At 54.7% G+C, this 24427-nt stretch overlaps 12 protein-coding genes across 12 annotated transcripts; 6 read left to right on the plus strand and 6 right to left on the minus strand.

Moving 5' to 3' along the window:
* Nucleotides 1-78: 78 nt before the first annotated feature.
* On the minus strand, nucleotides 79-1437 carry PUNSTDRAFT_131107 (mitochondrial carrier; the record flags this gene model as incomplete). Its single annotated transcript, XM_007380380.1, has 8 exons — nucleotides 79-475; nucleotides 534-692; nucleotides 746-943; nucleotides 1005-1052; nucleotides 1108-1132; nucleotides 1190-1212; nucleotides 1272-1287; nucleotides 1350-1437. The coding sequence occupies 8 exons, from the start codon at nucleotides 1435-1437 to the stop codon at nucleotides 79-81; spliced, it is 954 nt and encodes a 317-aa protein (XP_007380442.1).
* A 208-nt stretch (nucleotides 1438-1645) lies between these two features.
* PUNSTDRAFT_59999 (uncharacterized protein) lies at nucleotides 1646-3414 on the plus strand (the record flags this gene model as incomplete). The annotated part of the gene is made up of 3 exons (XM_007380381.1): nucleotides 1646-1733; nucleotides 1787-2353; nucleotides 2531-3414. 3 exons carry the CDS (start codon nucleotides 1646-1648, stop codon nucleotides 3412-3414), a joined length of 1539 nt encoding a protein of 512 aa, XP_007380443.1.
* Nucleotides 3415-3913: 499 nt separating this feature from the next.
* On the minus strand, nucleotides 3914-4927 carry PUNSTDRAFT_19800 (uncharacterized protein; the record flags this gene model as incomplete). The annotated part of the gene is made up of 2 exons (XM_007380382.1): nucleotides 3914-4174; nucleotides 4253-4927. Coding segments are annotated over 2 exons (936 nt in total), but the record flags the coding sequence as incomplete, so codon positions are not given.
* Nucleotides 4928-7642: 2715 nt separating this feature from the next.
* On the plus strand, nucleotides 7643-8605 carry PUNSTDRAFT_141448 (phosphoribosylglycinamide formyltransferase). The gene is made up of 3 exons (XM_007380383.1): nucleotides 7643-7687; nucleotides 7743-8267; nucleotides 8325-8605. The coding sequence occupies exons 1-3, from the start codon at nucleotides 7648-7650 to the stop codon at nucleotides 8426-8428; spliced, it is 669 nt and encodes a 222-aa protein (XP_007380445.1). The 5' UTR covers nucleotides 7643-7647; the 3' UTR covers nucleotides 8429-8605.
* Nucleotides 8606-8633: 28 nt separating this feature from the next.
* On the plus strand, nucleotides 8634-9510 carry PUNSTDRAFT_97823 (uncharacterized protein). Its single transcript, XM_007380384.1, has 2 exons — nucleotides 8634-8776; nucleotides 8836-9510. Exons 1-2 carry the CDS (start codon nucleotides 8688-8690, stop codon nucleotides 9494-9496), a joined length of 750 nt encoding a protein of 249 aa, XP_007380446.1. The 5' UTR covers nucleotides 8634-8687; the 3' UTR covers nucleotides 9497-9510.
* A 286-nt stretch (nucleotides 9511-9796) lies between these two features.
* Nucleotides 9797-10986, plus strand: PUNSTDRAFT_118549 (DUF500-domain-containing protein; the record flags this gene model as incomplete). Its single annotated transcript, XM_007380385.1, has 4 exons — nucleotides 9797-9968; nucleotides 10037-10102; nucleotides 10171-10503; nucleotides 10562-10986. The coding sequence occupies 4 exons, from the start codon at nucleotides 9797-9799 to the stop codon at nucleotides 10831-10833; spliced, it is 843 nt and encodes a 280-aa protein (XP_007380447.1). The 3' UTR covers nucleotides 10834-10986.
* PUNSTDRAFT_97829 (glycoside hydrolase family 16 protein) lies at nucleotides 10956-14455 on the minus strand. Its single transcript, XM_007380386.1, has 10 exons — nucleotides 14311-14455; nucleotides 13329-14246; nucleotides 13214-13276; nucleotides 12965-13158; nucleotides 12812-12902; nucleotides 12497-12753; nucleotides 11959-12439; nucleotides 11712-11904; nucleotides 11357-11651; nucleotides 10956-11301 (listed from the first exon to the last, which is right to left on the minus strand). Exons 2-10 carry the CDS (start codon nucleotides 13539-13541, stop codon nucleotides 11205-11207), a joined length of 1884 nt encoding a protein of 627 aa, XP_007380448.1. The 5' UTR covers nucleotides 13542-14246; nucleotides 14311-14455; the 3' UTR covers nucleotides 10956-11204.
* A 1628-nt stretch (nucleotides 14456-16083) lies between these two features.
* PUNSTDRAFT_60385 (uncharacterized protein) lies at nucleotides 16084-16692 on the plus strand (the record flags this gene model as incomplete). Its single annotated transcript, XM_007380387.1, has 3 exons — nucleotides 16084-16375; nucleotides 16431-16573; nucleotides 16624-16692. The coding sequence occupies 3 exons, from the start codon at nucleotides 16084-16086 to the stop codon at nucleotides 16690-16692; spliced, it is 504 nt and encodes a 167-aa protein (XP_007380449.1).
* Nucleotides 16693-17314: 622 nt separating this feature from the next.
* PUNSTDRAFT_60584 (uncharacterized protein) lies at nucleotides 17315-18008 on the minus strand (the record flags this gene model as incomplete). Its single annotated transcript, XM_007380388.1, has 3 exons — nucleotides 17315-17500; nucleotides 17560-17884; nucleotides 17938-18008. The coding sequence occupies 3 exons, from the start codon at nucleotides 18006-18008 to the stop codon at nucleotides 17315-17317; spliced, it is 582 nt and encodes a 193-aa protein (XP_007380450.1).
* Nucleotides 18009-19290: 1282 nt separating this feature from the next.
* PUNSTDRAFT_61197 (voltage-gated potassium channel) lies at nucleotides 19291-20985 on the minus strand (the record flags this gene model as incomplete). Its single annotated transcript, XM_007380389.1, has 9 exons — nucleotides 19291-19603; nucleotides 19659-19806; nucleotides 19872-19885; nucleotides 19938-19957; nucleotides 20020-20098; nucleotides 20154-20255; nucleotides 20278-20396; nucleotides 20447-20517; nucleotides 20574-20985. The coding sequence occupies 9 exons, from the start codon at nucleotides 20983-20985 to the stop codon at nucleotides 19291-19293; spliced, it is 1278 nt and encodes a 425-aa protein (XP_007380451.1).
* Nucleotides 20986-21624: 639 nt separating this feature from the next.
* On the plus strand, nucleotides 21625-23260 carry PUNSTDRAFT_141454 (uncharacterized protein; the record flags this gene model as incomplete). The annotated part of the gene is made up of 11 exons (XM_007380390.1): nucleotides 21625-21742; nucleotides 21791-21927; nucleotides 21988-22146; nucleotides 22198-22276; nucleotides 22344-22413; nucleotides 22465-22497; nucleotides 22549-22690; nucleotides 22751-22791; nucleotides 22844-22913; nucleotides 22970-22984; nucleotides 23039-23260. Exons 1-11 carry the CDS (start codon nucleotides 21679-21681, stop codon nucleotides 23258-23260), a joined length of 1032 nt encoding a protein of 343 aa, XP_007380452.1. The 5' UTR covers nucleotides 21625-21678.
* Nucleotides 23261-23439: 179 nt separating this feature from the next.
* PUNSTDRAFT_61022 (acyl-CoA N-acyltransferase) lies at nucleotides 23440-24067 on the minus strand (the record flags this gene model as incomplete). The annotated part of the gene is made up of 2 exons (XM_007380391.1): nucleotides 23440-23584; nucleotides 23637-24067. The coding sequence occupies 2 exons, from the start codon at nucleotides 24065-24067 to the stop codon at nucleotides 23440-23442; spliced, it is 576 nt and encodes a 191-aa protein (XP_007380453.1).
* Nucleotides 24068-24427: the final 360 nt, after the last annotated feature.

Below are 24427 nucleotides of genomic sequence, written 5' to 3' on the forward strand. Positions count from 1 at the left end.
ACTCTACATCTATATAAAGGTGCCCGAAAGCAATTGTTGCGATTGTTAAATGTTGGTAAAATGCGATGGTGACCAATGTCACTGCTTATGAATCTCAAGCCCAGGTGGTGCTCCGAGCGCGTCTTTAATCGCGCCGTATAGAAGGAACTGGCCAGATACAAGACCGGCTGTCATGACCATCCTGGGTCCGAGGCCAGCGAACAGTCCCCTAAAACCGGCCTCCTTTGCCAGCATCGCTAGTCGATGAGGCATCGATCCTTCCGGTCCATGGCCCTTGTTGATTTGCGATAGCAGCGTATCGGCGGGCTGGCTGAGGATGGCAGCGGCAAAGCCGGCGATGATACCGCACCCTAGGTCGGTGGTAAACTTGGATACCCCAGAGAGGTTCTTCTTCTTCTCTTCTCCTATGGAGCGATTCACTATCTCGTGACACCACTCGTTCACGGTGAACTGCCCTATGGCGTAAGGTATTTGCCTGTGGCGCATGTAAGTCTTGGTCATGGCTCAGTGATTTGACTAGAACAATTACGTACTTGCACAGAATCGGAAGAAAGCCGGCGTATAACTCGCGAACGCCGCCTTCTCTTGCAAGTCGAGTGAAGCCAGTAGTGAGACCCGTGGCATATCCCCGCTCAGAGACGAGACGTATACGAGTTGCCTCAAGGGGGGTCAGAAGAATGTCGGCGAAGAATCTTCAGACAGATCTGAGCATGAGATGCACGTGGAAAGTGATGCCGTCACTCACTCTGCTGTACTCGAAGCGCCGAGATATATCGCGGTGCGATATTTCGTCGCAGTTTCCTCGTCACCGGCTATCTGAACAAACTTCTTCTTCCAGTACTCATACCCGGCAAATTTGGCTCCGCCTTGGACAAGATATCCGACGGCGGTAGGTCCGAAGCCAGTCAGGAGTGCTGATGCACCTTCGTTCGCGACAATGTATCTGTTACGTTCATCGCGGCCAATGAGCATGTACCTGGCCACAGAATGCTGGGCCGCCATACCTGCCGCCTGTTACCAGACTGTACCCCTTTAGCTTCGGGTCAATCTGTCTGTTCAAGAGTGAGGTCCAACTTCTCGCTGACACATTGCAGGCGGTAAGCATACATGCGGGTCTTGACAACATCGACAGCTGCAGTAACGCACGAGTTAACAAAGCTCCCAAAGCTGGCCAACAATAAAAACGCACGGGTCATCCCTCCATGGGTAACTCTGCATATGCAACGTTCGCGTCAGCGTCGGATTCTGAGGTTCAATGGTATGCAGCGTACGTGCAACATAGCGCTCCTGCAGGCGCGATAAGAGTACTGACCGGGGTCAACGTAGTTACAGATAGCACTCATACGCACCGGCAAGGAAGAAAGACGAGTAGTCCTTAGGCGTGAATTGTGGTGTACTGAATGGTTTAACGGGCAGTTTCTCGGACGCTTGAGACATATTGTAGTCGGCGCAGGTTGCTGGGTCGGTCGTTTGACCATCTCAAGGACGCGGGGCGGCGGTGTTATATGGGCGCGTCGACGACGTCATCGTCGGGTCGTCTTGCGTTTATCCCCGTATATACACGACCACGTGGCTTTGCTGATATCGACTCCCGAACGCGTCCTCACCGCAGTCTTCACTCGATCGGTATTACCACACGGACGGCATGGCTTGGGAGGCGGAATTCAGAAAAGGCATCAACGAGTACAAGGCTACGCGCTATCAGCAATCGCTCACCCACCTCACCAAGGCGCGTCGAGAAGTGGCGAATATGCAGCTGTCGTCTGACTTCAGTACTAGGCCATAGACCTGGGCGGCACGCGATATAACATCTTCGATTCCCGTGCAGCTGTCCACGAAAAGCTGAAGAACACGAAAAACGCGTTACTTGACGCGAAAAGGGTCATCGAACTTGCGCCCCAAAGATGGCAAGGTTATTACCGCTCGGCGCGTCTCTTCTTTGCAGTCGGCAAATACGAACACGCGCTGAAGATGATCGACTGCGCACTTGCTCGCATCGATGTGACGGACACAAAACGGCGCCAGGAACTCGAGCTCCTTGGGCAGAATGCTGCGAACGCACTGGAGAACGCCCGCAGGCATACCTCGCGAATCACCTGTCATCTCGCCAAACTGCCCTTTGAACTTCTCGTCGAGATATTCTCCGTTCTGCTGGAAGAAAATCCACAACGCATTTTAGTCTTTGCTTCAGTTTGCATGCACTGGAGGGACGTCGCATTAAACGCACCTGTTCTCTGGGGTGCGCTCGTCTTAACGGCGCGCAATCCATCAAAGAAAATCCAGCTGTGGAAGGAGCGATCAAGAGGTAGAATCTTCTCGGTCGTCGTCCGAGACGATGCTTTCCCCGAAACGCGTTTTACCGAAGCAGCCTATGATCTGCGGGATGTCGTGATGTCGCGCAATATCAAAACATTGGAAGTACCTAGCGCACTCCTCGTTGCAATCCTGGACACTGAGCCAGATTCCTCGCAAATCGCCTCCCTCGCTCCGCCCAGATTGCTCTTGAGTGGTGCTTATATCTCCTTCCGAGCCAAACCCTGTTATGATCGCCTCGACGGGCAGAATCTCCGATCCTTGGAATTCTGTGATGTGTCCATATGTCCACCACCATGGACCACTCGTGCAATCACGATCACGGCTCTGCGCACCTTGACCATACGTGGGCTCACCTTGTTGCGGACGCCGGATTTAATCCAGGTGCTCCATCGAAATCCATACATGGAGACGCTCGTGGTGGATTTGTCCTCAGGCTCCACCGTAGATGCTTATTTTCACGAGGAAGATGGTCTACTCGTTGAGCTTCCCAACCTCGCTCATCTTGAATTGGCCAACGTTCACCTCGGGGCCATAGATATCATTCGGTGGTTGCGTTTATCGAAGCTGCAAGTTCTACGGCTCGACGCGATCCGCGACATCGTCGACAACTTCTTATCTTTCCTAACGACCGTTCACGGCACAAACTCGCTCACCACGTTGCGACTTGCGCGGTGCATATGGACTGCTGAAGCACTCAAGGCTTTGGTTGCTGCGTGTCCAGACATGGAGACGCTCGAAGTCACTGCGTTTGCTGGCGAAGACATCAACAACGTTGTTGAATCACTAGCCCCTGCAGGCACTTCAGAAGTCAGGTTGTCCCGATGGCCATTACTCAAAAACCTCGACTTCTCCGGCAATCCGAGATTGAGGACAGGACCACTCATCAAGCTCGTCAAGGCTCGCCTTCCTCTAACCTCCCAAAATGGTAGCAGTACAGAGAATTCGACATCGAGAACCTGCGACATTACCCCCATTCAATCGTTGAACGTGAATGGATGCGATAGGATAGAGGCGGAATCACTCCCCTGGTTCAGAAGCGTCGTGAAAGCATTCAGCTGTGTATATATGACAAGGAAGCAAGCCAAACGTGTTCGCTGAGGATAACAGCTCGGCATATGAACTCCTAACCCGGCGCTTAATTAGGATTTGCCACAACGGTCCGCCTTCGCGAAGTGATTTCTGGATTGATTGTTGTTTGACTAGATACTCGATCATGACCTCGCCGTACCTCCGATGAATATACCACGAGCCATTACTGATCACCTCGGATCTGAGGCATTGATCGAGGTAATATATGTGACAACAGAAAGACATTTCGTTCGATACCGGAGCAATGATAGTGGTACAATTCATACGCCAAGACCATTGGTACAGGATACTCTGACAGTGCGCTCCGTCAATCACGTTTGCGGGAACAGTCGATTACACTTCCAACGTTCAACGCTTCACTCGTGATCTGGGATCCTGTTCATGTCAGTAAAGTGAAGAGTAAAGCGAGAAACTGCGCCTACTTAGCCACTTAAATCTTGCGTGGAGCAAGCGCAACAGCGGATCCGTAGTTGTAGTGCTGGCCCACTGTCTGATGGATTGCGACCTTCGCATCCTTCTGGAACACCATGATGATGTCCGATCCGCCAAAATGGAAGAATGAGATCTCGTCACCCTTTTCGACCGTCTGACCCGCCTGAACGCTGAGCTTGACGGACGAGACCTGCGCCATGCCGATAGGGAGCACAGCGACGAGACCGAGGTCGGGGTTGTCGATGAGGATCAAAGCGCGGGCCTGTAAGAACTGGTAGCCAGCCGTGTCCGGGGCGTCGAGGCTATCCTGCGGCGAGACGTCAATGACACCCTCCGTCTCGCGCTTGGAGCGGAGAGGGCGGTGCATGTGAAGCTGGGGGCGACCACTGCGCGAATTCGGATCAGTCTTCAGAACGACCTCGAGGTAGCATATGCCGGGAATGACCTTGGCCTCAATGATCCTGCCCGAGACGGGAGCGTGTTGGCGATGATAATCCTGCGGACCAAGGAAGGAGTGTGTAAAGATGCCACCGGCGAAGGCGGGGCCGTGCTCGGTGTCGGCGAGCAGCTGCGAGATGCTCCATGGCACACCCTTGACGGAGAAAGTGGTGATGTTGGCTTTGTCGTCGATTGGCCACTGCCCATCGTATGAGCAGTCCGCAGGGCTAGTGATCACGATCGACTCGAGAGTGTCGGGCGCGACCGGACGCAACTCCTTCTTGATGTGCCGGGCGAAGAACTCGTTGAAAGTATTCCACTTAACACGGGGGTAATCCTGCATATGGTACTTGTCCGCAGCGTAGAAGGAGTCGATGGACTCTTCGGTGATAGACCCGGGCTGGTCCATCCACTGACCCATCTCCTGGGCATATCGGATCAGCCAGTCGCTGAGCCATCTATACGGCGGCTTGGTGGAAGGATCAATGAGATCTTGGAACTGAGATACGGGAGGCAGGTCGATGATGAAGTAGAATAAACAAATGTGGAGGAAGACGTTGGTGCTGCTGTGGTCCTCGTAAGGAACCCAATGCACGTATTCATCCATGTAACGGAAGTAGTCTTCGACCGTGTGTACATCGTAGTCGTCAAAGACGGCGAGACCAGTATCATGCGCGCGAGAGAACGACAACCGGAACTGGGACTTGAATTCGGCATTCTCGGGATTGTTGTAGTAATCCACAAGCTCCTGAACGATGGTTGTGTGAGACATGACTAATGCGCGTTAGCTTCGGTAATCACACAGAGAGAATTGCGCATACTGTAAGATGCCGAAAGCTCGGAGTGCACGGACTGAAAAGAATATATAATGTAAGTGGTTGTCTAGCTTGTTGAACTAGGCGGGCTCACAATGGTTCGCTTGATGAGGATCTGGGGACAAGTGAGTGCGTCGTTCCACCTTAAATACATCTTGAAGACAACCTCGAGATATTGAACGTCAGCTGTGTCCAGCCATCGGCAGCTACAGGTTTGGTACCCCATCGTGATTTACGGCCGCACGGATATGATCGATAGCAATGAGGACAGGGAGCACACCACACGTACGTGATGACAGCGAAGGGGATCGGAGGTTGGTCAACGCCGAGTGGCGCTAGGAATTGACCAAGAGGATCGGAGGTGCCCGACAAATTGTGTTGATTCGGGAGAAGCTATCTGCGATGTGTATGAAACCTGTCGCACTCCGTGAGAGCATGTCCAGCGCGTACAAGTGACATACACTGACCAAAATACGTATCGATTTGGCGAGCTTGCGTTGAGGGTGATGATTATGGAGCGTATGACAAGACCAGCTTTCACCTGAACCAAGAGCGGCGGGAGCACGCCCGATCTTGAGGCCGCAAGACCTCCTATGGTGCCCATATATTAACGGTTTGGCAAGCCCGTACCTTTTCCAAAGACCTCGGAAGAAGCGCCCGCCATGATTAATATTGGAGTTAGTATGCATAGGTCGAAGAGCTCGAATCCCGGCGGTGTTGCCAAATCATGGTATCAAAGAGAGCGTTCGACGACTGCTACCACGAGGTGTTAGCGACGTACTTCAAGCCAGACTTCGGTGCATATGCTGAGCAACCACCTGGGCAGTAGTAAGCTGTTAACCATTGACTCTTAACTAGAACGAGATGCGAATCGATTTGCTTCACAATTGATATTCCTTCCTGTCACATGAATGTTACAGATGGTTGCCTTGCCAGCTTCCTATAAATGTGTTCGTGACACATTATGTTCTCCTCCAGGAGACGAGGGCGATTGCCGGCACTAGCGATATGAGCACCGCAGAACGGGAGAAGCGTGTCCAGATTGCCCATCCACGAGTAATGGGCTTGCGATAGATGACAGCAGAGTTCAACGGCCGATCATCAATTGTCAAGCAGGTGCTAGAAGGAACGTAAGGGGATCATGCGGGCCGACTCCCTCCATAGTTTTTTCTCACTTTCAATGTTTCTCGAGAAAATTACAAGCAGATACGATAGGCGGAACATGGCAAACATTAATCAACGATCTTAGGGGCAGAGCAAAATGGTGCTAGAGAGCAGGCTCAGGGAAACAGAGTCCAAGGGCAACTTCTCCTGCAGATGTACATCCAGAGAGTTGGAGAATTTGCATAGCTAACGTAGTCCGAGCCATGTGGCATACAATTGCAGTCGAGAGAGGTATGCGGTCGACAGTCTACACCGCCATTCGGGATTCATATGTGGCCGCGTGTAACCCGCATCGAGCTCTCCTGTCGCACTCACCTGGCTGACATGTTTGCCCCCCAATCCCTACAGTCAAATGACATTCAAACTGGAGGAAGACTGAGCTTGCATATGGCGACAGTGTGCACGGCAAACGGACAGGGCACAGATATACGTGAGCCACATATCATTATAATGGGGTTGCACTGTGATTACACCATCACGCCACGTTCAGTCATGTCGTACTCCCCATATTGCCTTGTATCATGCATTACTACCATATATTACTCGTGACAGGCTGCACCATACATTGTATAGATACTCTACACAGCATCACCCAGAAGCTACTCGTCAACACCCTGCCGAAACACAAGAGCCCACTGCGCGCGGGCAGGGCCCGGGCTCAGCGCGCGGAGCTGAGTCATTGGGATTGCCTCCATGCCGTCTCGCGCGACGAGCACATGGAGGACGGGGCCTGAGTAAGGGTCGTAGAGCGAGGCGGGCACGTTCAGATCATTGCAGTAGGACGACGGCGGCTGCGCGGGGTTCATGTACGGCAAAGGCGGGTCGGCGTACGGGTTGGCAGAAGCGGGGTATAACTCGGCAGTATAAGAGGCCGCAACGGATTGGGCATAGCCGCCACCACCCACGCGTGAGTAGAACGGAAGAGCGCGTCGGGGAGAGCCAAAGCCACCGGAGGGCGATGACTTGGCGAACACGCCCGCTGAGCTTGGGCCACTTGATGGCTTCGTCTAAAAGTGGAAGAGCATCTTCAATCGTGAGCGCCAGAGGAGCGTAGGGCAGAGCACAGCAAGATATGGGTGACGGCGAGCGCAGGGCGTGGCTGACGATGAGCGCGGGCACAGTTGACGGCGATGGCGCGGGACACGACCAAGGACACGGCTGACTGTCAACCGTGTTCCCAGGGATATTGTAAGTATGGGAACTCCAAAGACAATTTCTGAATGCGAACACGTTGGTTGACGAGGAAAGAGCGATTGCGAAGATGTGACAGCGCGAGTAAAGGCAGTCACCAGCAGTCACCATCGTACTTGCACGTGAAGCCTGATCTCGCGTCTCCCATTTTTCACTGCTCATTCCAGGCGCGAGTTCAATCGCGAGTCCACCACTATCAACTATGGCAGAGCGTCGGATAGTCGTCCTCATCTCCGGCGGAGGTCCGTGCGTGCCCGATCGGATTGTTATAGAGCGGCTTAGTTGTTTCTGATACAGGTTCTAATCTCCAGGCCTTGATTGACGCGTGCAACACTCCGGCCCTGCCGAATGCGCGCATCGTTCTCGTACTATCCAACAGAAAGGCCGCGTACGGCCTTCAGCGGGCGCAGAACGCCCAGCCTCCAATACCGACCGCATACCTCGCCCTCCAGCCGTATCTGAAGACCAACCCCGGGAAGACGCGCGAGGATTACGATGCGGCGGTGGCGGACATCGTGCTCGAGGGGGAACCGGACGTGGTTGTCCTCGCAGGGTGGATGCATGTGCTGAGCGAGCGGTTCTTGGACGTTCTCGCGGGGAGGACGACCGACCGCGCAAGCTCGAGTGACGCGCCGGCGATCCCTGTGATCAACCTCCATCCGGCCTTGCCGGGCGCTTTCGACGGCACACATGCGATCCAACGCGCGCATGAGGCCTTCCTACGCGGGGAAATTACGAAAAGCGGGGCGATGGTTCATCGCGTCGTGAAGGAGGTAGATCGCGGGGCACCAGTGGTTGTTAGAGAGGTGGAGATGAGAGAGGGTATGTCACTTTTGGATTTCCGCTGTTCCAGGCTGATCACGAAGATCTGTATCTTAGGCGAAGACCTGGATACATTCGAGAGTCGAATCCATGCCGCTGAGTGGGAGATCATCGTCGAAGCTACCAGGACAGTGTTAGACGAGACCAAACCTACAATATGAATCGTGGTGCACGCTCGAACCCACCCCGAGCTTGACCTTGATGATGACACGCCATCAATGCCCGCAGAACTGCTGATTGCGGCTCAGTCGCACGTTTTCGAGCTTGCATTAATAAGCCTAGCCGTGACCACCGCATGGGTTCCTCTCGTTCGAGTGGGCGAGGGTAGATAAGTAGCGTCATTTGGATAATCTCTGTCGCCCTCAACTTGCCCACTCACGACCCCCACTTGCGGACTCGACCCGACTGTGGCACAGTGATATGCCTGACCCTATCATATTTTATGATATCCACAACACGGCGGCTACCGCGGAGGCACGCGCCTGGTCCCCGAACACGTGGAAGACGAGGTAAGACCTGTATCCCAATGATATGAAGCGGGTTCATCCTTAACGTTGAGGATCCGTAGGTACTCCCTAGGCTTCAAGGGTCTACCCTTCAAGACCGTATGGGTAGAGTATCCTGACATCGCCGCGCTCTACAAGCGCCTCGGAGCGACGGCAACGTCTACGAATCCCGACGGCTCACCATACTACACCCTCCCAATCATCCAAGACCCCTCCACGGGCGCGGTGGTCTCCGATTCGTGGAAGATCGCCGAGTACCTCGACGCCACCTACCCGGGCACGCCGCGACTGCTCCCCGCGGGCACGGCGACACTGCAGTCCGCGTTTCAGGCCGCGATCTGGTCCGCGGCGACTCAGCATCTGGCAGATCTGATGCAGGGCCCGACGAGCCGGCTGCTGACGCCGCGCAGCGAGGATTTCTTCCGGAACACGCGCGACGTCGAGGGCAGGTCTACGCGGCGCGACGAGCGCTGGGAGGCGGCGGAGGCGGGGTTCAAGCGCATCGCGGCGTGGTTCGACAAGAACGGCGAGGGAAGCCGGTGGGTGATGGGCGACACCGTCACGTTTGCGGACTTTGCGCTCGCGAGCTGGATCATTTGGGTGAGGCAGGTGGACGGACACGGGGATTGGCAGAAGGTCAAGGCGTGGGATGGTGGACGTTGGGTCCGCTATGTGGATGGGCTCAGCAAATATGCCGTCTTTGACCAAGGGCAACTGTACTGAAACATCGCGGTGTATAAACCCGAGTAGCATTGCATTAATGAATCACATGGATGATGGAAATTGGGATGACGGAGATATCGAGACAGCTCAACTATCGCAGGGAAAGGCTCCAACCCACTTATCGAACAGTTGTAGCATTGAACCGTCAAGGGCAAGAGAGAAAGAAGAAACGGTGCGCCTGGAAAGCCGCGAAACACGGGTCGTGGTAAGAGCCCAAGCTGCAGCCGGCGCTTGGCGTCATCATCACAGCTCGGACGAGCGCGCCTACACCATGCCTCTAGTGGCTCTTCCTCATACGCCATGTCCATGCTCGCCAAGTTCCGTCAAGGCGCCCACAAGGCGCACCTACAAGCCAGCGCCTTCGTGAAGGATGCCGGCACCAAAGTCTCCTCCGAAACTCGGGATTTCGTCCAGGGATTCAGCTTGCCCGGCGAGGCGGAGAAGGCAGCCAAGATCCTCGCCAGTTTTTTGGGTACGTCCGTACGGTGTTAGCATGACATCCTGTTCGTGATGGACGTTGCCGTAAACACACTCGTACAGCCGACCCTGATCACCCCGAATCCGCCCTGAACGCGATACCGAAAGCCGTACTCCAACGAGCGCGCGGTGAGCACAACCACCCCGCATACCCCTCGTACTCCAAGTGGTCCTGACGACAACCCTCAAACCCCCAGGCCTCGCCGTCTTCCAAGTGATCAAAGCCGGCTTCGTCTTCTCCGGCAAGGCCGGCTCCGGGCTCGTCATCGCCCGCCTGCCCGACGGCTCCTGGTCCGCGCCCTCCTGCATCGCGACCGGGGGCGTCGGCTGGGGCCTCCAGATCGGCGCGGACATCACCGACTTCGTGATCGTCCTCAACTCGGAGGACGCCGTCCGCGCGTTTTCGATGGGCGGCAACGTCACCATCGGCGGGAACATCAGCGCCGCCGCGGGGCCCATCGGTACCGGCGGCAGCGTCCAGGCGTCCCTCGCGCATCCCGCGCCCATGTTCTCCTATTCCAAGTCCAAAGGTGTGCTTGCTAGTTTTTCGACATCATTTCTTCGCCGTGCTCATTGACGACGCTGCAGGTCTCTTCGCCGGCGTCTCCCTCGAAGGCACCGCCCTCATCGAGCGCAAAGACGCCAACCGCGACTTCTACGGCTCACCCGTTCCCGCGCGTGACATCCTCGGCGGACGCGTCCCTCCTCCCGAAGTCGCCTCGCGGCTGTACGAGGTCATCGAGGCCGCCGAGGGCCTCGACGAGACCGGCCTCCCCGAGGAGGCCTACGTCCCCACCGCGACCGGCGAACACGTTCCCGTCGAGAACACGGTATTCGATGCGGACCACATCCACATCTAGACACCCAGACGTGTGTCATGCGGAAACGACGAGCGGCTATCTTACGATATATACCATTACGCATGTACGATCCTCCCCCTCTGGCAAACGTTACTCTGTACAACAGGTGGTTGCGCGAAGACGATGCAAGTCCATGGAATTCTAGATTTCTATAATGCAACGGATTATGTGCGAATGGAGTAAGTACATGCAATTGAGTGAGTGATCGTGTCCATGAACAAGGTGAGTGCCGACAAAATGGAATGGACGGCGAGGTATATAATAAGAGCGATGCGTGAATAGATGAACGGTAATGACAGACAAGATGCATCCAAAAGTATGTAAATGCCGATGACAGCGTCCAAGAGTCCGATCGGCGTGTTGCGATGAGATCAGGAACAGCCGTCCACGAGGCTGTTCTTGGGTATGGTCTGTCCGAAATCGTCCACCCATGTCGTCAAATTTGGGTTCGAATACGCTTCGATATATCTGTGGATGCTCCGTCAGCGATCGTCCCCATTCTTACGGTCGACCGCGATCTTACTGGTTGATATATGCGGCCGTCGGGAAATCGCTCGGGTCGCAACCGATGTTGATGCTGTCCTCCCGCTGGTACACCCTGATGTAGTCGATCTTCAACGTCGTCGGGAAGGTGAGGTCGTCGAGGTCGATAGAACCGAAGTTGTACGACATGCCGAGGTTGGCGATGAGGTACATGGGCTCTTGCGGGATCGGTCGCGCGGAGATCTCGACAGCGGAGTCGGCAGCCATGCCGCTGGCAAGGAGCGTCCACGCGACCTTGTCGTCCGCGACCCAGGTAATGTATGCGTCGTCAAAGCCTACGATCGGAGGGTCAGCACGGTGTATATAGGGGTTTGACAATAAAAAGCGCGACGTACCAGGTTGGTAGTCGAACGCGTATACGGAGAAGCAGTCGTTGACAAGCTCGTAACAAAGCTGGTTCGTCTGCGTCACACCACTCGTCGCCTGCTGGTACACACCACCCTTGTAGCTGTTGAGTGCGGTAATGGTTTCGTTCGCGATCGAGAAGTTATCCGTGGTGTTGAACCAATTGTATCCTTGGTTATACGGCTGACAGAACATTCAATCGACTCGTCACTGTAGCTCATCTTGAAGACTACTCACCGCCCACTGACAAGACTGCGACACCTGACCGGTCTCGTCCGATACCTGAGCCTCGAACACGTCGATCTCGGGTGCGCTCCTTCCTACATAGGTCCCGTCGCTATGCTTCGGGCCGGGGTGGCTCTCGCCAGAGCAAGTGCACCGCGACAGGCGTTGTCCAGGCTGGTACGAGAGCACGCCATCGTAGCCGGAATCGCCGCCCGTCAGCGCCGCAGCGGGCTGGCCGTTGATCGTCTGATTCGGCGCGGTGCCGACGTCGCAGGCGTCGTACGTATATGGCCACATGCCGTCGAGCGTCGCGCCGTAGCCTGCGCGACCGAGGTTGCCCATCGCCCACACGGCGGGCCAAAGACCGACGATGTTGTTCGCGCCGGGTAAGCTGACGGCGGCCTCGAATATGCCGCCCGTGAAGCAAAACTTGTTCCAGGTCGCCAACATGCCGCCCTGGTAGTTAAGGCCATGCGTCTCCTTCTCCGACAACCTGCGGCGCGATGAATCCAACTGGATAGAGAAGTTGTGTGTGATGTGTAGTACGCACGTAATCTGCAGACTACCGTCCTTGGTCATAATCGCGGCGGGATCATACCACTCCAGGTTGTTGGTCGACCAGTAGTGGAGATCGACCGCTTCCCAGTATGGATCGTCTCCGGGGTAGAACGTCCGACCGTTCATGTTGAACTCGTCGCTGAACACGAGCTGGTAGGTTACGGACGAATCGTGGTATCCGGTGCGGGTATATGCGCTCGTGGGCGTGTCTTGATCGATGAGACCCCAGTTGCCGGGCATGCTGGGTACCTGAATGACGTATTGTATGAGCGATGGTGTTCGAAAGATGCCAGATTGCTCAACGGACCTGACCGCTGGCATTGGTTCCGCCAAGGTTGAAGCCTCCGTTGGTACTCTGAGTAGAACTCGTAAAATAACTGATAACGGGATATCCAGCACTGCGTGCGAGAGCTTTAGCTTACGCGCTGCGGGTGAATGCGCGGGGAAGCGGGGTACTCACAACAAAGTGACGATGGAGAGGATCAATAACAATAAACATCCCAAATTTGAGAGGCCTCGAGCAGTGAAGACCGAACCGCCCTGGTCGTTCATCTTGTCGCGGTTGGGATCGGGGTTGTGCAAGTAATCGTCGGGCTCTGGCGAGGAGAGGTATAAGGCGGCTCCCCATCGTGCGGGGTCGGCGGAGAGGGAAAACTGAGCGGAAACGAGTGAGATGAAAGGCAGAGAGTAACGATCGAAGATCGCCGACCTTTTCGGAGATGGAGTTGGTGAGAGAGGCGGTCTTTGCGGACGAATACGGCGAGTCGTCGCTCTAAGATGCGGCTGTGAGTTCCGAGCTGGCGGTGTGGGTGGGTGCAACATACTAGAAAGCTCGAACGGGCGCTCAGGCTAGCTGCAGGTCCTCTAAAAGGCAGGCTGCTGAGCGATATCGGTACACCCGCCTGGTGCAAAGACGGAGACTGGTCTCCGCTAGAGGATCCGCTCGGTGTCTCGGCTTCGCGCGACCCGAGCAAGGATGTATAGGACGTCGTCTGCGGAGAGCTGCCTGACGCGTAGGGCGGTCGCGGACCATCCATACTGTGATCACGATGGACGCCGAACGACTAGAAGGCGCACTCTAGCCCGGCGAGGAGATTGGGGAACGGCGGCTGCAGCGGGCGGACAGGACAGGACGGAAAGGACAGGCGGGCGACAGACGACGAGCACAGGCAAAGCGAGGAGAGGAGGAAACGGCGGGCAGGGCGGATTTGGGGTCGGGCGGAGGACGGCGATGGGAGGGTATACGGTTCAGACGGGGCCAGTCCAGACGCCGCCGCCCGGACGCCCTCCAGAGCCAGCCAAAGCCAACTGTGCCGTCGATATATTTGGGACGTCTGTTGCCAAATGCAGGCAAGTTGCGGTGCCCGTCTCCATTCATTTCGGTGGCCGCAGCACGCCCAAGGCGTCCGCGGCGCTCTCAGCCGCCATCTCGGTGGCCGATCGCCCTGCGCAACGGGCGCGCCTTCGGTGGATATGCAAAAAAGAAGTGCCCGGCGTCATTCGAGGGCGCGTACAGTCGTCGGGACCCGCCGAGCACATGGCCGGCCGGCTCGGCCACCCCTTTGTGGCAGTCCGTGCACCAGTCTGACAGCGCTCGTCAGAATACGCTCCATGCGCGCTCCGACAAGCACGAGATGAAAGCATCTAGCAGTCGCCGCACCGCGCTCGTCGTTATCGCTGCCCAGCCGATCCAAGACCCGCAGCGCTGTCGTAAACTTGGCACAATACAGCGTGCTACCGACCTAGAATGCAGTAGGATTCCTGTTGTCGACGCTCCGTTTGTAGGACGACGATTGAACTACATACTCTCATCAACTTGTCGGGCTTTAAGTTGACGCAAACAGGCTGCACAGAGAATGTCAAAGTCAACAATTGACCTGCCTTGAAACGGGCTTCCTCTGACGTAAACGACGTCTATACCCGCACCCTCAAGTCAATGCGTCTACAAACGCTGCAGTACGAGTCAGGCTTTACACGTATGACCAGCGAATGTCCAGAGGAGGGAGCGCGATTTACACTAGTGATGTAGCCTCCCTCCGACACCATCTCTGTTGCACATATTGTCATTCCGACGACACACGTGAAGCTAATAGCACCATCAGCGGCTTTAAAACGAGGTACGCACACAAATCGGGGGCTCGTTCGCAGTTGATGGCATCGGCAGTACACATGACAGCATATGTGTAATACTGAGCAGTAGTACTCGGATTGAGTCCGCGTTTAGCGAGACATCATTTGCGGAAGCTAGCAACCTCCATCAACCGAAGTGCACTCCCGCGGGATGAGACGTAGTATTGGATTCTTCGTAGGATCGTCCCCAAACAGATGAAATAAGCAACTCTCGTTGACCGTCGATGATCATCGGCTTACCAGATTAACATGCCATGAGACGTATGTAGTACCATCCCGGTGGTCGAACTTTGAAGCCACCGGGTAACATTTGACGACACCGTTCACTGCAGTCGGGCAGGTTCGAGCCAGGAGTATACATATAGCCAGTCTTGTCGCGATGTCGATATCCGAACACAAGGAGGACAACAGGCAAGCGCCTAGGCGACTCTACTTTAGGTATATGGATACCGCTGTGTGTCTGAGGGGAAGGTGTTTCAGCAGATAGCGCCAAGTTGTCTGTCAGGCATCCCGGATTCCAGGTGTCACTAAAGGCAATGGGCAGTCAGGTTGGAGGTTGGATCCCAGGTCTCAGCCATAACAGAAGATCTCCTGCCGAGCGGATGCTGTCGGCCGAGATATAAGCCACAATGAGTATGAGCCTTGCAATAGGTGTCTTGAGGCCACAAGGTCTGAAGCTTGAAAGATCCGAAGACATCCAGACGGCGGTGTTGGACGGATTGCATGTTTAGCCTTCGGAGGAGCAGTCAATATCGGCAAATACCGGATGACCACCAGGCCTGAGGCAAGAGGACAGCCTCGCCTATCCTTCTCTCCGATGAACGTGGTCTGGTGCGGCTCTATGAAGCTCGAAATACGCCTTCATGCCTGAAGGCGGTGTGTACACGGGCGAACAAGCCCTTGCATCGACCTCCAGAGCCCTACCATGTGGATGTGGATTGCCTGACTTCCGTTCTTTCTGGGTTGTTCCAACTTTGCCTCCGGTGCATAACGCATCGGACGCTGGTGGATAAACGGACGGCTGACATCCGGATGACATACGGTACAGTAAACAGACCCTCGGATCTGCCCTTGAGAGATGCGGTGGCTCCTCGACTAGTCCGCGCGCATGATCCCCCGCTGAGCATCACTGGCTCCGGAAGTGCGTAACGTTATGTTTTGATCTCCCAGCCAACTCCCAGCACGGCCATTCTCCCCATGGTCTGCGAGGGTGGGATCTCGCGTGCTCCCGTGCCGACTTCGGTTGGGCACTCCCGTCTGCTTCGGAAGCACACCAGTTATGCCGAACTCAATCATCTGGCCGCGTCGCGGCGTGTCTTCGCCTTCGCCTCCCCCTATAAAGATGGCCATCCGCTGGCCTCGCTCCACCATCGCAACTTCTCAAATTTGCGTTTCTTCCCCCGAGTCCACACTACTCAAGCAAACCCGACGACCATCATGATCGCCTTCATGACCACCCTTCTCCTCCCCCTCCTCTCCCTCGTGAACTTCGCAGCGAGCACACCCGTCCTCACTGAGAGGTACTACCCTCAGGGCACCATCACCTCCCCCGCGAACGGCACCGCGATCGCACCTGGAGCCCCGTTCGACTTCAAGTACAACGCTCGTGGTGACTACTGCTTGTCGAGTTACAACTTTACTGTCTGGCTCGCCACCGAGCCCCCGACTGGCGGCATCGGGCCAGACACGAGCTTCATGACCGGCCACTACTTCGGTCGCTTCTCGCAGGAGAGTTACCCAAGTGAGTGTCGTGATTCGAAGAACATCACAGAGGCGCTGAACTACGTCTTCACCAGCTAACCCGTGGCCCGTTAACCCGCCTCCGGCACAACTCGTCATGCCCAACTTCTCCATCAGCCCAGGAGGATTCGGCACTGGCAAGACCGCCAGCGACGTCCCCATGTACCTTGCCGTCGTCGAGGAATATCTCGAATGTGGAGTAAGTGTCCCCCTATCTGTCAACGAGGCAGGTGCCTGACGCAGTCCTAGGCCACACTCGGGGTCAGCATGGGCGTCACATGGAACAACGTCGTTTACAACGCGACCATTTCGTCCTGAAAAACTCGCCATCGCAGCACGCGATGGAGTGTCATAGATGGATGCTGTCCGATCATCGTTACTTCTTACGGACAAAGTCCTCCGGCTACGGACCAGTTCATAGACAATCGGATTATGGACATCACACGCACATCTAACAATACGAACGATGCATTGATCGAGTGGACTAGCTTGCACGTTGTTGTTGTGCTTGTTGGGCTTCCTTAGTATAGTCTGTTTAATGTAGCTGTGTTTGGTGTGAACGATACGCAGCAGCCCTTCGTTTTCCTGTCTCAGATCTCGTCTATCTTTGACTTGCGGATTGTTACGTTATATACGAGTTCTTTGCCGAACACATCCGGTACACTGTATCTTGTAATGATGTCGAACTGGTATATATACTCGCCAAGTGAAGGACGTACAAGCTCCCTGGAACTACGCTGGCGATTCCCAGCTTAGCTTTGACAGATTCAAGGATCAGATCTCGGCCGTCTCTGTTCAAGCCTCAGGCACGGGGGACCCTGAACCTCGAATGTAGCGCTCAACGGCCACTGCGACGCGGCGAGGGTTTCACCCCAAGATATTCATCACCTAACAGTACAGTGTGTTACATTGCGACAGTTACAGAGCTCATTCATGATGCTCAAATCTCGGGGTGCTTGTACTTGAGGTCCACGAACTCGCGGCTCGTCAACGTCTCGACAACTTTGTCATGCAAGGTTGCTTGCAACGCCGCCGCCTTTTGCGCGATGCCACCCGTTTGTGGCGCCATCGGGTGCGGGCGCGGAGGTGCTTTCGCGCGCGCCTTAAGGAACTCGCGTGCATACGCCTAACGTCCAGAAAACCCGTCAACTCCTCGCCTCAAACGCCCCTCAACAAGCAACTCACGTCGATCTCTTCGGAACTGAGCTTGGCGAGGAGCGCAGGCCACTCGTCACGCTCCTCCTCTTCAGCGTGCGTGTTGAACGCGACGAATGCGCGTTCGAGCACCTGGTCATAGTTATCCGACGTGATGGGCGTCGTGTCCGCGCTATAGACGAGCTTCTTCACCGAAGCGTGCTCCTCGCGATTGTGCTTCGCGACGTCGGCCATGCCGTGCTTGCCCATCTCGTTATAGATGGAGATCTCCTCGGCATCACTGTGGATCGCCATCTCCCTGATCATGGTGTTGGCGATGGCCGCCTTCTCGTCTTGTGCGGTGGCAGCTTTGAATCTAAGGACCAGATCAGAATGTCACTAAGTCCAAGAGGAGATGGCAAAGCTTACCGTTGCATCAAGTCCCGCACATTATCGTGGTCGAGCTTGATCTCGTCGGCGAAGTTGAGTAGGGAGGGCATGCTGGAACTAGTAAAGCTGTTGCGCTTGTTCTCTACAACGTCTGTGGGGACGCCCTTGATCTCGAACGTGCTGCGTGTCGGTGCGGAGTGACTAAAGCGTGCGCGCTGATTCGCGTAGACGAGCGTAGCTCGGTGGGGGTTATATACCGCTCGCCCCTCGGCTGCGAAGCGCGATCCAGCAGCTTTCGTGACGTAGCGTAAAGACGAGATCATGCTGCTTTGGGTTCAGTTCGCGAAATGGATGTGCCGCTGCGCCCTATGTGGTTCTGCTAGTGCGAAAAGGATTCGGGAATGGACGAGCATGAGGTGCGAGACTATATAGATTCTTGGCCGGCTCATCTGAACGCGATCCGGTGAAGGACGGTGACGCAGAGGGAGACGTAGCAGCGCACGCTGTGCGCTATCCTTCCGCAGGAGCGGGGTATGGGTGGCTCCGGGTCGCCAGGTTCGCGATACACGAAGCGAAACGGCACCCTCGTCATTGGCTGAAACCAGGGACCGTCGTAATGAGGTGCAGATGATTGGATGCGCTACATAGATCCTGTTCGCCTTCGGCCTCGAAAGTCGATGTCACGATGCTAGGAAGGAGGCAAAGTACTGGTCCGACTGGTGTCGAGCTGTGGCACGTGCAGCACAGTGTTCAAACTTGGAAGTTACCGAGCTTGATCTCTCGTGTGCATTTCTCTCGATTTGATTGGCTGAAAGCTACTTCATTACTCTTCAGTACCGGTCCCCAATGCAGCATCGTCAAGCGAGGTCAGCTTTCAGTAAGTATGTATAAGTAGATCTACATAGACTAGAGCAATGCTTGGCCTCTTGACAGGGATCTCCCGTATTCGGTGCTCTGGCACCGATGACGCATTTACTGTCTATATCAGGTATCCTACGTGCCAAATCGGTCAGGAGGCGCGAGCTTGAGGAGAAGTCAGCCGGCGAGTCGAGCTCGAAGCCGCGCGCAGTTGTTCTGTGTAATTACAAACAGACCATACCTCCATCCATTGATAGGCTTATCGAAGTACTATGTAATGACTATCTGCATTGTGTATTGTCCGATCGTGACACGAAGTCTGTTCTAGTTCGCTCCCGCAGCACGCAATGAGTCCAGGCATTGGATATCGCGGCTAAAATGCGCGCGCTCTGTTCATCCGCATCAAAAGTATACAAGCCCAAATGATGCGAAGAAACATCCCAGCCGGTGTTGTTCATCTCACTTCTGCACAAGTTCCACGATTAGACCTTCTGTACGTACAAATATACCATCATCTAACCCGCATCAACACCATCAGCTCGGCGGTGTGCTCGCGAGTATACCATCCTCTCCTGGTTGTTCGCCGTACCCGTGTCGGATCCTCGACCCACCGCCGCCGCCAGCTTCAAGAGCGGCGACGAGCCGCTCAAGCATCTCTCCCTGCGCCTCCACTGTCGCGCGCAACTCCGTGATCTGGTGGCTCAGCTCTGTTTGATTCTGTGCGAGCTTCCTGTTGGACAGATCGGAAACCCGAGAGGGACCGCCGTTCCGCCCTAAACCATCCTGTTCCAGGGAAGCGGGTGCGAGTTCGGCTGATTGGTCATCCAACTGATTCGATCGCCCATGACTGAGTTCCAAGCACTGACTGCGAGTACGACGGGGGACTTACGCTAGCAGATGACATTCGGGCCCACACAATGCTGAACTCGCGCCCGAGTACGAAACTCGGGAGAGCGATGAGTAATAGACCGAACACGAGCAGTGGGATCGTGATCAACCGCCCAAGAAATGAGCGCGGAATGATCTCCCCATAGCCGACAGTCGTAATCGCTGGGGTGGGGGCGCGGGGCTTAATCGTTGAACGTAGATGGGCGCACTCGTTAAAGATCACTCACTGACTAGTACGAACCTGTCAAACAGGATCAGTTGCGTAAATTTCGCAACATTGAGCAGATGCTCACCATGCTGCTGCAGGAATAGACTGGGGTTATCAAAGCAATTGGTCAAAACCATGGTCGGAGCGACCCAGAAGGCTCGTCTCACCGAAAACTGGCTCGGATCGCCATCAGCGTTTACAAACGTTTCGAGAACGTTGTCCCAGGTACCTCGTTCGGCGAAGTACCTAGTAGGGTGGTCAGATGAAACACTACAGTGACAGAAAAGGTAACAATGCCTACAAAAGGGTGCTAAACACCGTCAACATCATGACGACGAAGAAGCTGAGAGCTAACAATGCATGTTGCGACCTGCGAAACGACAGATACATGACCTCGATGGTACTAACCAACAGATGTGATTAACATCAGCAGGATTATAGCAAGAAGTGGGACAAACAGGAGGATGGTGTTGTTGTATCTGAACGGCCGAAAAACACGAAGAAGCCTGAACGTCCGGAGGATGGAAAATCGAAAGAACACGGACTGGTGACAGGTGAATCTGTGGAGCGACGGAAGAATAGTGAGGGGCTTACAGTATCCTGCTGCAATGCAATCTCGATGTAGTAGGGTAATATAGCAAGGAGATCTATGATCCCGAAGAACGCTTCCTTGTACGGACGATCATAAGCACGCCAATGCCTCAAGTCCTCGGACACTCACATATGACCCAGCCAAGGAACGAGGTCACAGAGCTACTCCGAGCGATACATCTCGCAATGTATTCCACCGTGAACAACGCGACCATGCTCGTCTCGAAACCGAACCATATGCGCCCGGATATGGTGTGGAACGCGGGAACCGTCTCGAATACCGTCACCAAGGAGGACAGTACGATCAGGAAGGTTATGAAGACATGGACGAAGAATGCCGCGTTCGAGCTCGTCGGACGCTCGAGGAGCATGTACAGGTCCTGTTTCCAGCCCGGCCGTAACTCCGTGTCCGGCTCATCGTCATGGAAGGAGTGCGGAAACCAGTCGTCATCGGGGTTTGCCGGAGCGGGACTTGTTGTCTCGGTGAGAAACTGTGCAGACACGGATGTCCTCAAGGAGTTGAGGGGAATGGGACGAGGCATCCAGAGGTGGGATATCTAGGCGGGCGGCAGTAACGAAACCAGAAACGGTGAACACCGCCTTCAGTTGTCGTGCCACGTCCGGACCGCAGCGGCGCCGCGCGCCACCGCGCGCGGCCTATGTAGGTACATAGCTTTTAGATCTCAACTCTCTCAACGCTCTTCGGATGACAGGTAAGGTTGCCGTGCAGTGACTTCGAAAGAGACACGCGAGTCACGCAAGATGGCTCGACGTAGGCTGAGCGTTCGGTGCTCGCTTCCCTTCCTTTGCTGCCCCACAACGCCGGACCTGGGAACTGATTTTAACTTGTCCTCTGGAGATGCAAACGTCCCGGTTTGGTGACAGAATCAGCCTTCATGACACGTATGCTCAGCACCTCCTACGAGCATCGCAATGCCGTTCTCACCGGCTTCAATCATCAACTGATGGTGCTTTGGATGCAAGACTGAGTTCTATGATATGGATCGGATATATCTCTTCCTTTATCCCACAATCCTCTGCGGAACTGTGTCGCAACACCCGCCCATGGACAATGCATAATTGGGTCCAACGCAGCCGCGCTACATATGTGAATCTGTAACCAATTCGGAAGAATATCATCACCCGCTTGTGATCTAGGAAGGGATCCATGGAGAGCGCATAAAACAGGGACGCTGGATACCCAGCGTGTATGCTCGGATATCCCACCCTTAGACATGACGCCAATAAGCGTTGACGACGCCGAGCTCGCAGGATTTTTTGGCGAGACGGCCCTGTATGGTGAGCGCCACGTCATCCTCCGTTCTGCCTGGCTGATCACAAAACCAGGTATTTCAACAACATTCCTTGTTGCAAGCTTGATGCTGCTCCTGCGCGAGCGCAGGCCTGGGAGCCATAGTATAAGCCAGGTCACACTGAGGTCGTTGCTGGCGGCAAATTGCTTTCTGTTGCTATCGACGACCGCGGTACGTGCCGTCCCTGTTGCACCGGTCGCGCACTCTGTTCAATCTAGGTGATTTTCCCAGGTCTGGTGTAGCGATATATCGCGAATGTGGGACGGTTGGGTGCTCACGAAGGGCATCCCGGAAGGATCTCTCCGATTCTTTGCGAAAGTATCCGAACCACGGAATGTTGCAAGAACAGCTATACTTGTTATCGAAGCTGTCGTTCTGGATGCAACACTTGTTTGTTTTCCCTCGCCACTTCTTCGTAGGCAAAGGCTAACCATGCAAAAGGTGTATCGAGTCTATGTTATTTGGTCACAAAAATGGCTTCCTACCTTGATCCCCGCCCTAACAACCTTCGCAACGCTTGGTATGATTGATTGCCCGTTGTAAAGGATGTCATATAAACCCAGGCTCACGTTTACCCCTAGTTTCAGGCATGGCGACGGCTCGAGCACTATCTCAGGTCAAATTTGGGGAGGATATCTTCAACTCTTCAACGGGAAGGTATGCAGCCGTACGGAATTGTCTAGACAACGATCTAAGATGATGTTCTAGCTGGATTGCCAGCACGTACTCTCTCACTCTGAGGTGTGTGTCCCACTGTATAATTGGCTACCTGTACACTGATCAGTTGTCTAGTACGAACATCATCGCCATCGGTACGGACTTGGGGAAATTCGCTATTCCAATGCTCGATTCTGGCTTTGTTTCAGCCTTGGTTTCGTACAAAATAATCATGCGGGATCGGGCTATGCAGCAATTCTCGGCAGGACGATTATCGGTCAGTTTTTGTCCAGTTGGTACGCTCATCAATCTGACTCACCTCCGTTGCCCGTTTCAGCCTCTCCTGCTCGTAATTGTCGAAAGTGCTGCGCTTACGAGGTACGCTTGCCTGCCGACTATCCGTCGCCAGTGATACTGATCTATTCTACAGTATATTGAACCTCATCACATTGGTCACTTATGAGATCAAATCTAACGTGCAACTCATTTCAGCTGCGATGGTTAGTTCTTCCGTTCCCGCCGCGGTGGCATTTTTCCTGATAGTTTGGGGATATAGACAGGTCCGATGATTGTGAGTTTCTTCTCGCACATTCCGCTATCCGTACAGACTCTCACGAATGTATAGGGTATATCTTTCGGATTGATCATAGTCAGAGTCCGTCTGGGCGTTGTAAAACGCAAGCCATCGGTATCCACTCACTCTGGCACACAAAACTCGCTCAACAGCGTATCCAAGAGCAGCCGTGCAATGGAGGTCCAAATCATCAAAGAAACGCAGTTCGATTCTACTGGAAACGAAACCCGTTACTGGCGAACACCGCATTCTGCTGCCTTCAAAGACGTGTGAACGTCATAGAGTAGGAATGTACGAGTAATTGTCGCTTCGCTCCTGAATCTTTGGGACCAGCGCTATGACATGGATCGAGGGCCTTAGCCCGTGGTAGGATGATGATGATGATATATATATATATATATATATATATATATGGTGAGTGGGGGAGTATGAAGTGCATTTTCCTGGCGGTATCAGGGAGCGACCCTCCGCGATAACGTGCGCGTTTGATCCTGGCGTGCTTTCCACTCGCGTTCCAAGAGACCCATCGAGATCAGATCATGCCATTCACCATCCAACCACCGCGCCTCTCGAATCCTACCTTCCTCAACGAATCCGCTGGTTTATACCATCAACGTCGTCTATTTTTGTGACCAAGTTGACCGCCTACAGTTTCTTGTAGAGCGCTATCGCTCCGACATTGATGTCTAGTACCTGGAGACCGATTCGATGCAACCCCAGCTGACGGAAGCCCCAGTCAACGATCCAGCCCGTCACTTCTGTCCCATATCCCTTTCCCCAGTATTCCGGCATGAGCGCGACCGCGAAGCTAGCGCTGCGACTGCTCGCAGTAGTGGTATGCAAGGTTGTATACCCCACGAAGTCGTCTGACCCGCGCGGAGTGATGATGACGTAGCAAAGTGCATCCTCGGCTTGTTTCTTGAACTGTTCTTTCGCCTTCGGAGCCTGCGGCGCGAAGTAGTCCGTGGGCCATCCCGTACGCGCAACGGCTTGTATGTTCCAAAGGTGAAGGATAAGATCTGTGTCACCGTCCTGAAAAGCTCTGAGTGTGAGATGCTCGGTTTGTGCGAACGTTGTCATGTTGTGTGGCGAGAGTGTTCGCAGACGAGGCTATCCACAGTGTACTGAAGTAGCTGCGATCGCGACCAGCGACCAGTCGCTGCGCCGCGGTCGCCTGCCGTCTTTGCGCAGCCTGCGCCGTCATTGCGGCTTCGGCTTGATGTGGTCAGCTCAACCCAGCGCATCAGAGCCTAATAATATTGGCCTTGATGAGAACTGTAAGCAACGATTGGTACTGCACGGACTAGGTGGGTGCTGGTGGCATACATGGTGCCGATGCTGTTTGCGTCGTTGCATGTTGTAGGTAGGAAACGATGAACTCAGTCAGAACGCCGCGCCGAGTGTGATCTCTATCAATGGTTACGTCAGTATAGCGACTCC

The sequence above is a fragment of the Punctularia strigosozonata genome, assembly GCF_000264995.1.
Source record: "Punctularia strigosozonata HHB-11173 SS5 unplaced genomic scaffold PUNSTscaffold_2, whole genome shotgun sequence".
NCBI classification, from domain to species: domain Eukaryota; kingdom Fungi; phylum Basidiomycota; class Agaricomycetes; order Corticiales; family Punctulariaceae; genus Punctularia; species Punctularia strigosozonata.

Coding starts and splice junctions, on each gene's coding strand:
- PUNSTDRAFT_97829 (XM_007380386.1), bottom strand. CDS start 13,541: ATGGATGGTCCGCGACCGCCCTACGCGTCAGGCAGCTCTCCGCAGACG. Junction 12,903..12,964: donor CTCTCCATCGTCACTTTGTT/GTGAGTACCCCG, acceptor TCTCGCACGCAG/TGCTGGATATCCCGTTATCA. Junction 11,652..11,711: donor CGCGTTCGACTACCAACCTG/GTACGTCGCGCT, acceptor CTCCGATCGTAG/GCTTTGACGACGCATACATT.
- PUNSTDRAFT_141448 (XM_007380383.1), top strand. CDS start 7,648: ATGGCAGAGCGTCGGATAGTCGTCCTCATCTCCGGCGGAG. Junction 7,688..7,742: donor CGTCCTCATCTCCGGCGGAG/GTCCGTGCGTGC, acceptor TTTCTGATACAG/GTTCTAATCTCCAGGCCTTG. Junction 8,268..8,324: donor AGAGGTGGAGATGAGAGAGG/GTATGTCACTTT, acceptor TCTGTATCTTAG/GCGAAGACCTGGATACATTC.
- PUNSTDRAFT_97823 (XM_007380384.1), top strand. CDS start 8,688: ATGCCTGACCCTATCATATTTTATGATATCCACAACACGGCGGCTACC. Junction 8,777..8,835: donor CCGAACACGTGGAAGACGAG/GTAAGACCTGTA, acceptor GAGGATCCGTAG/GTACTCCCTAGGCTTCAAGG.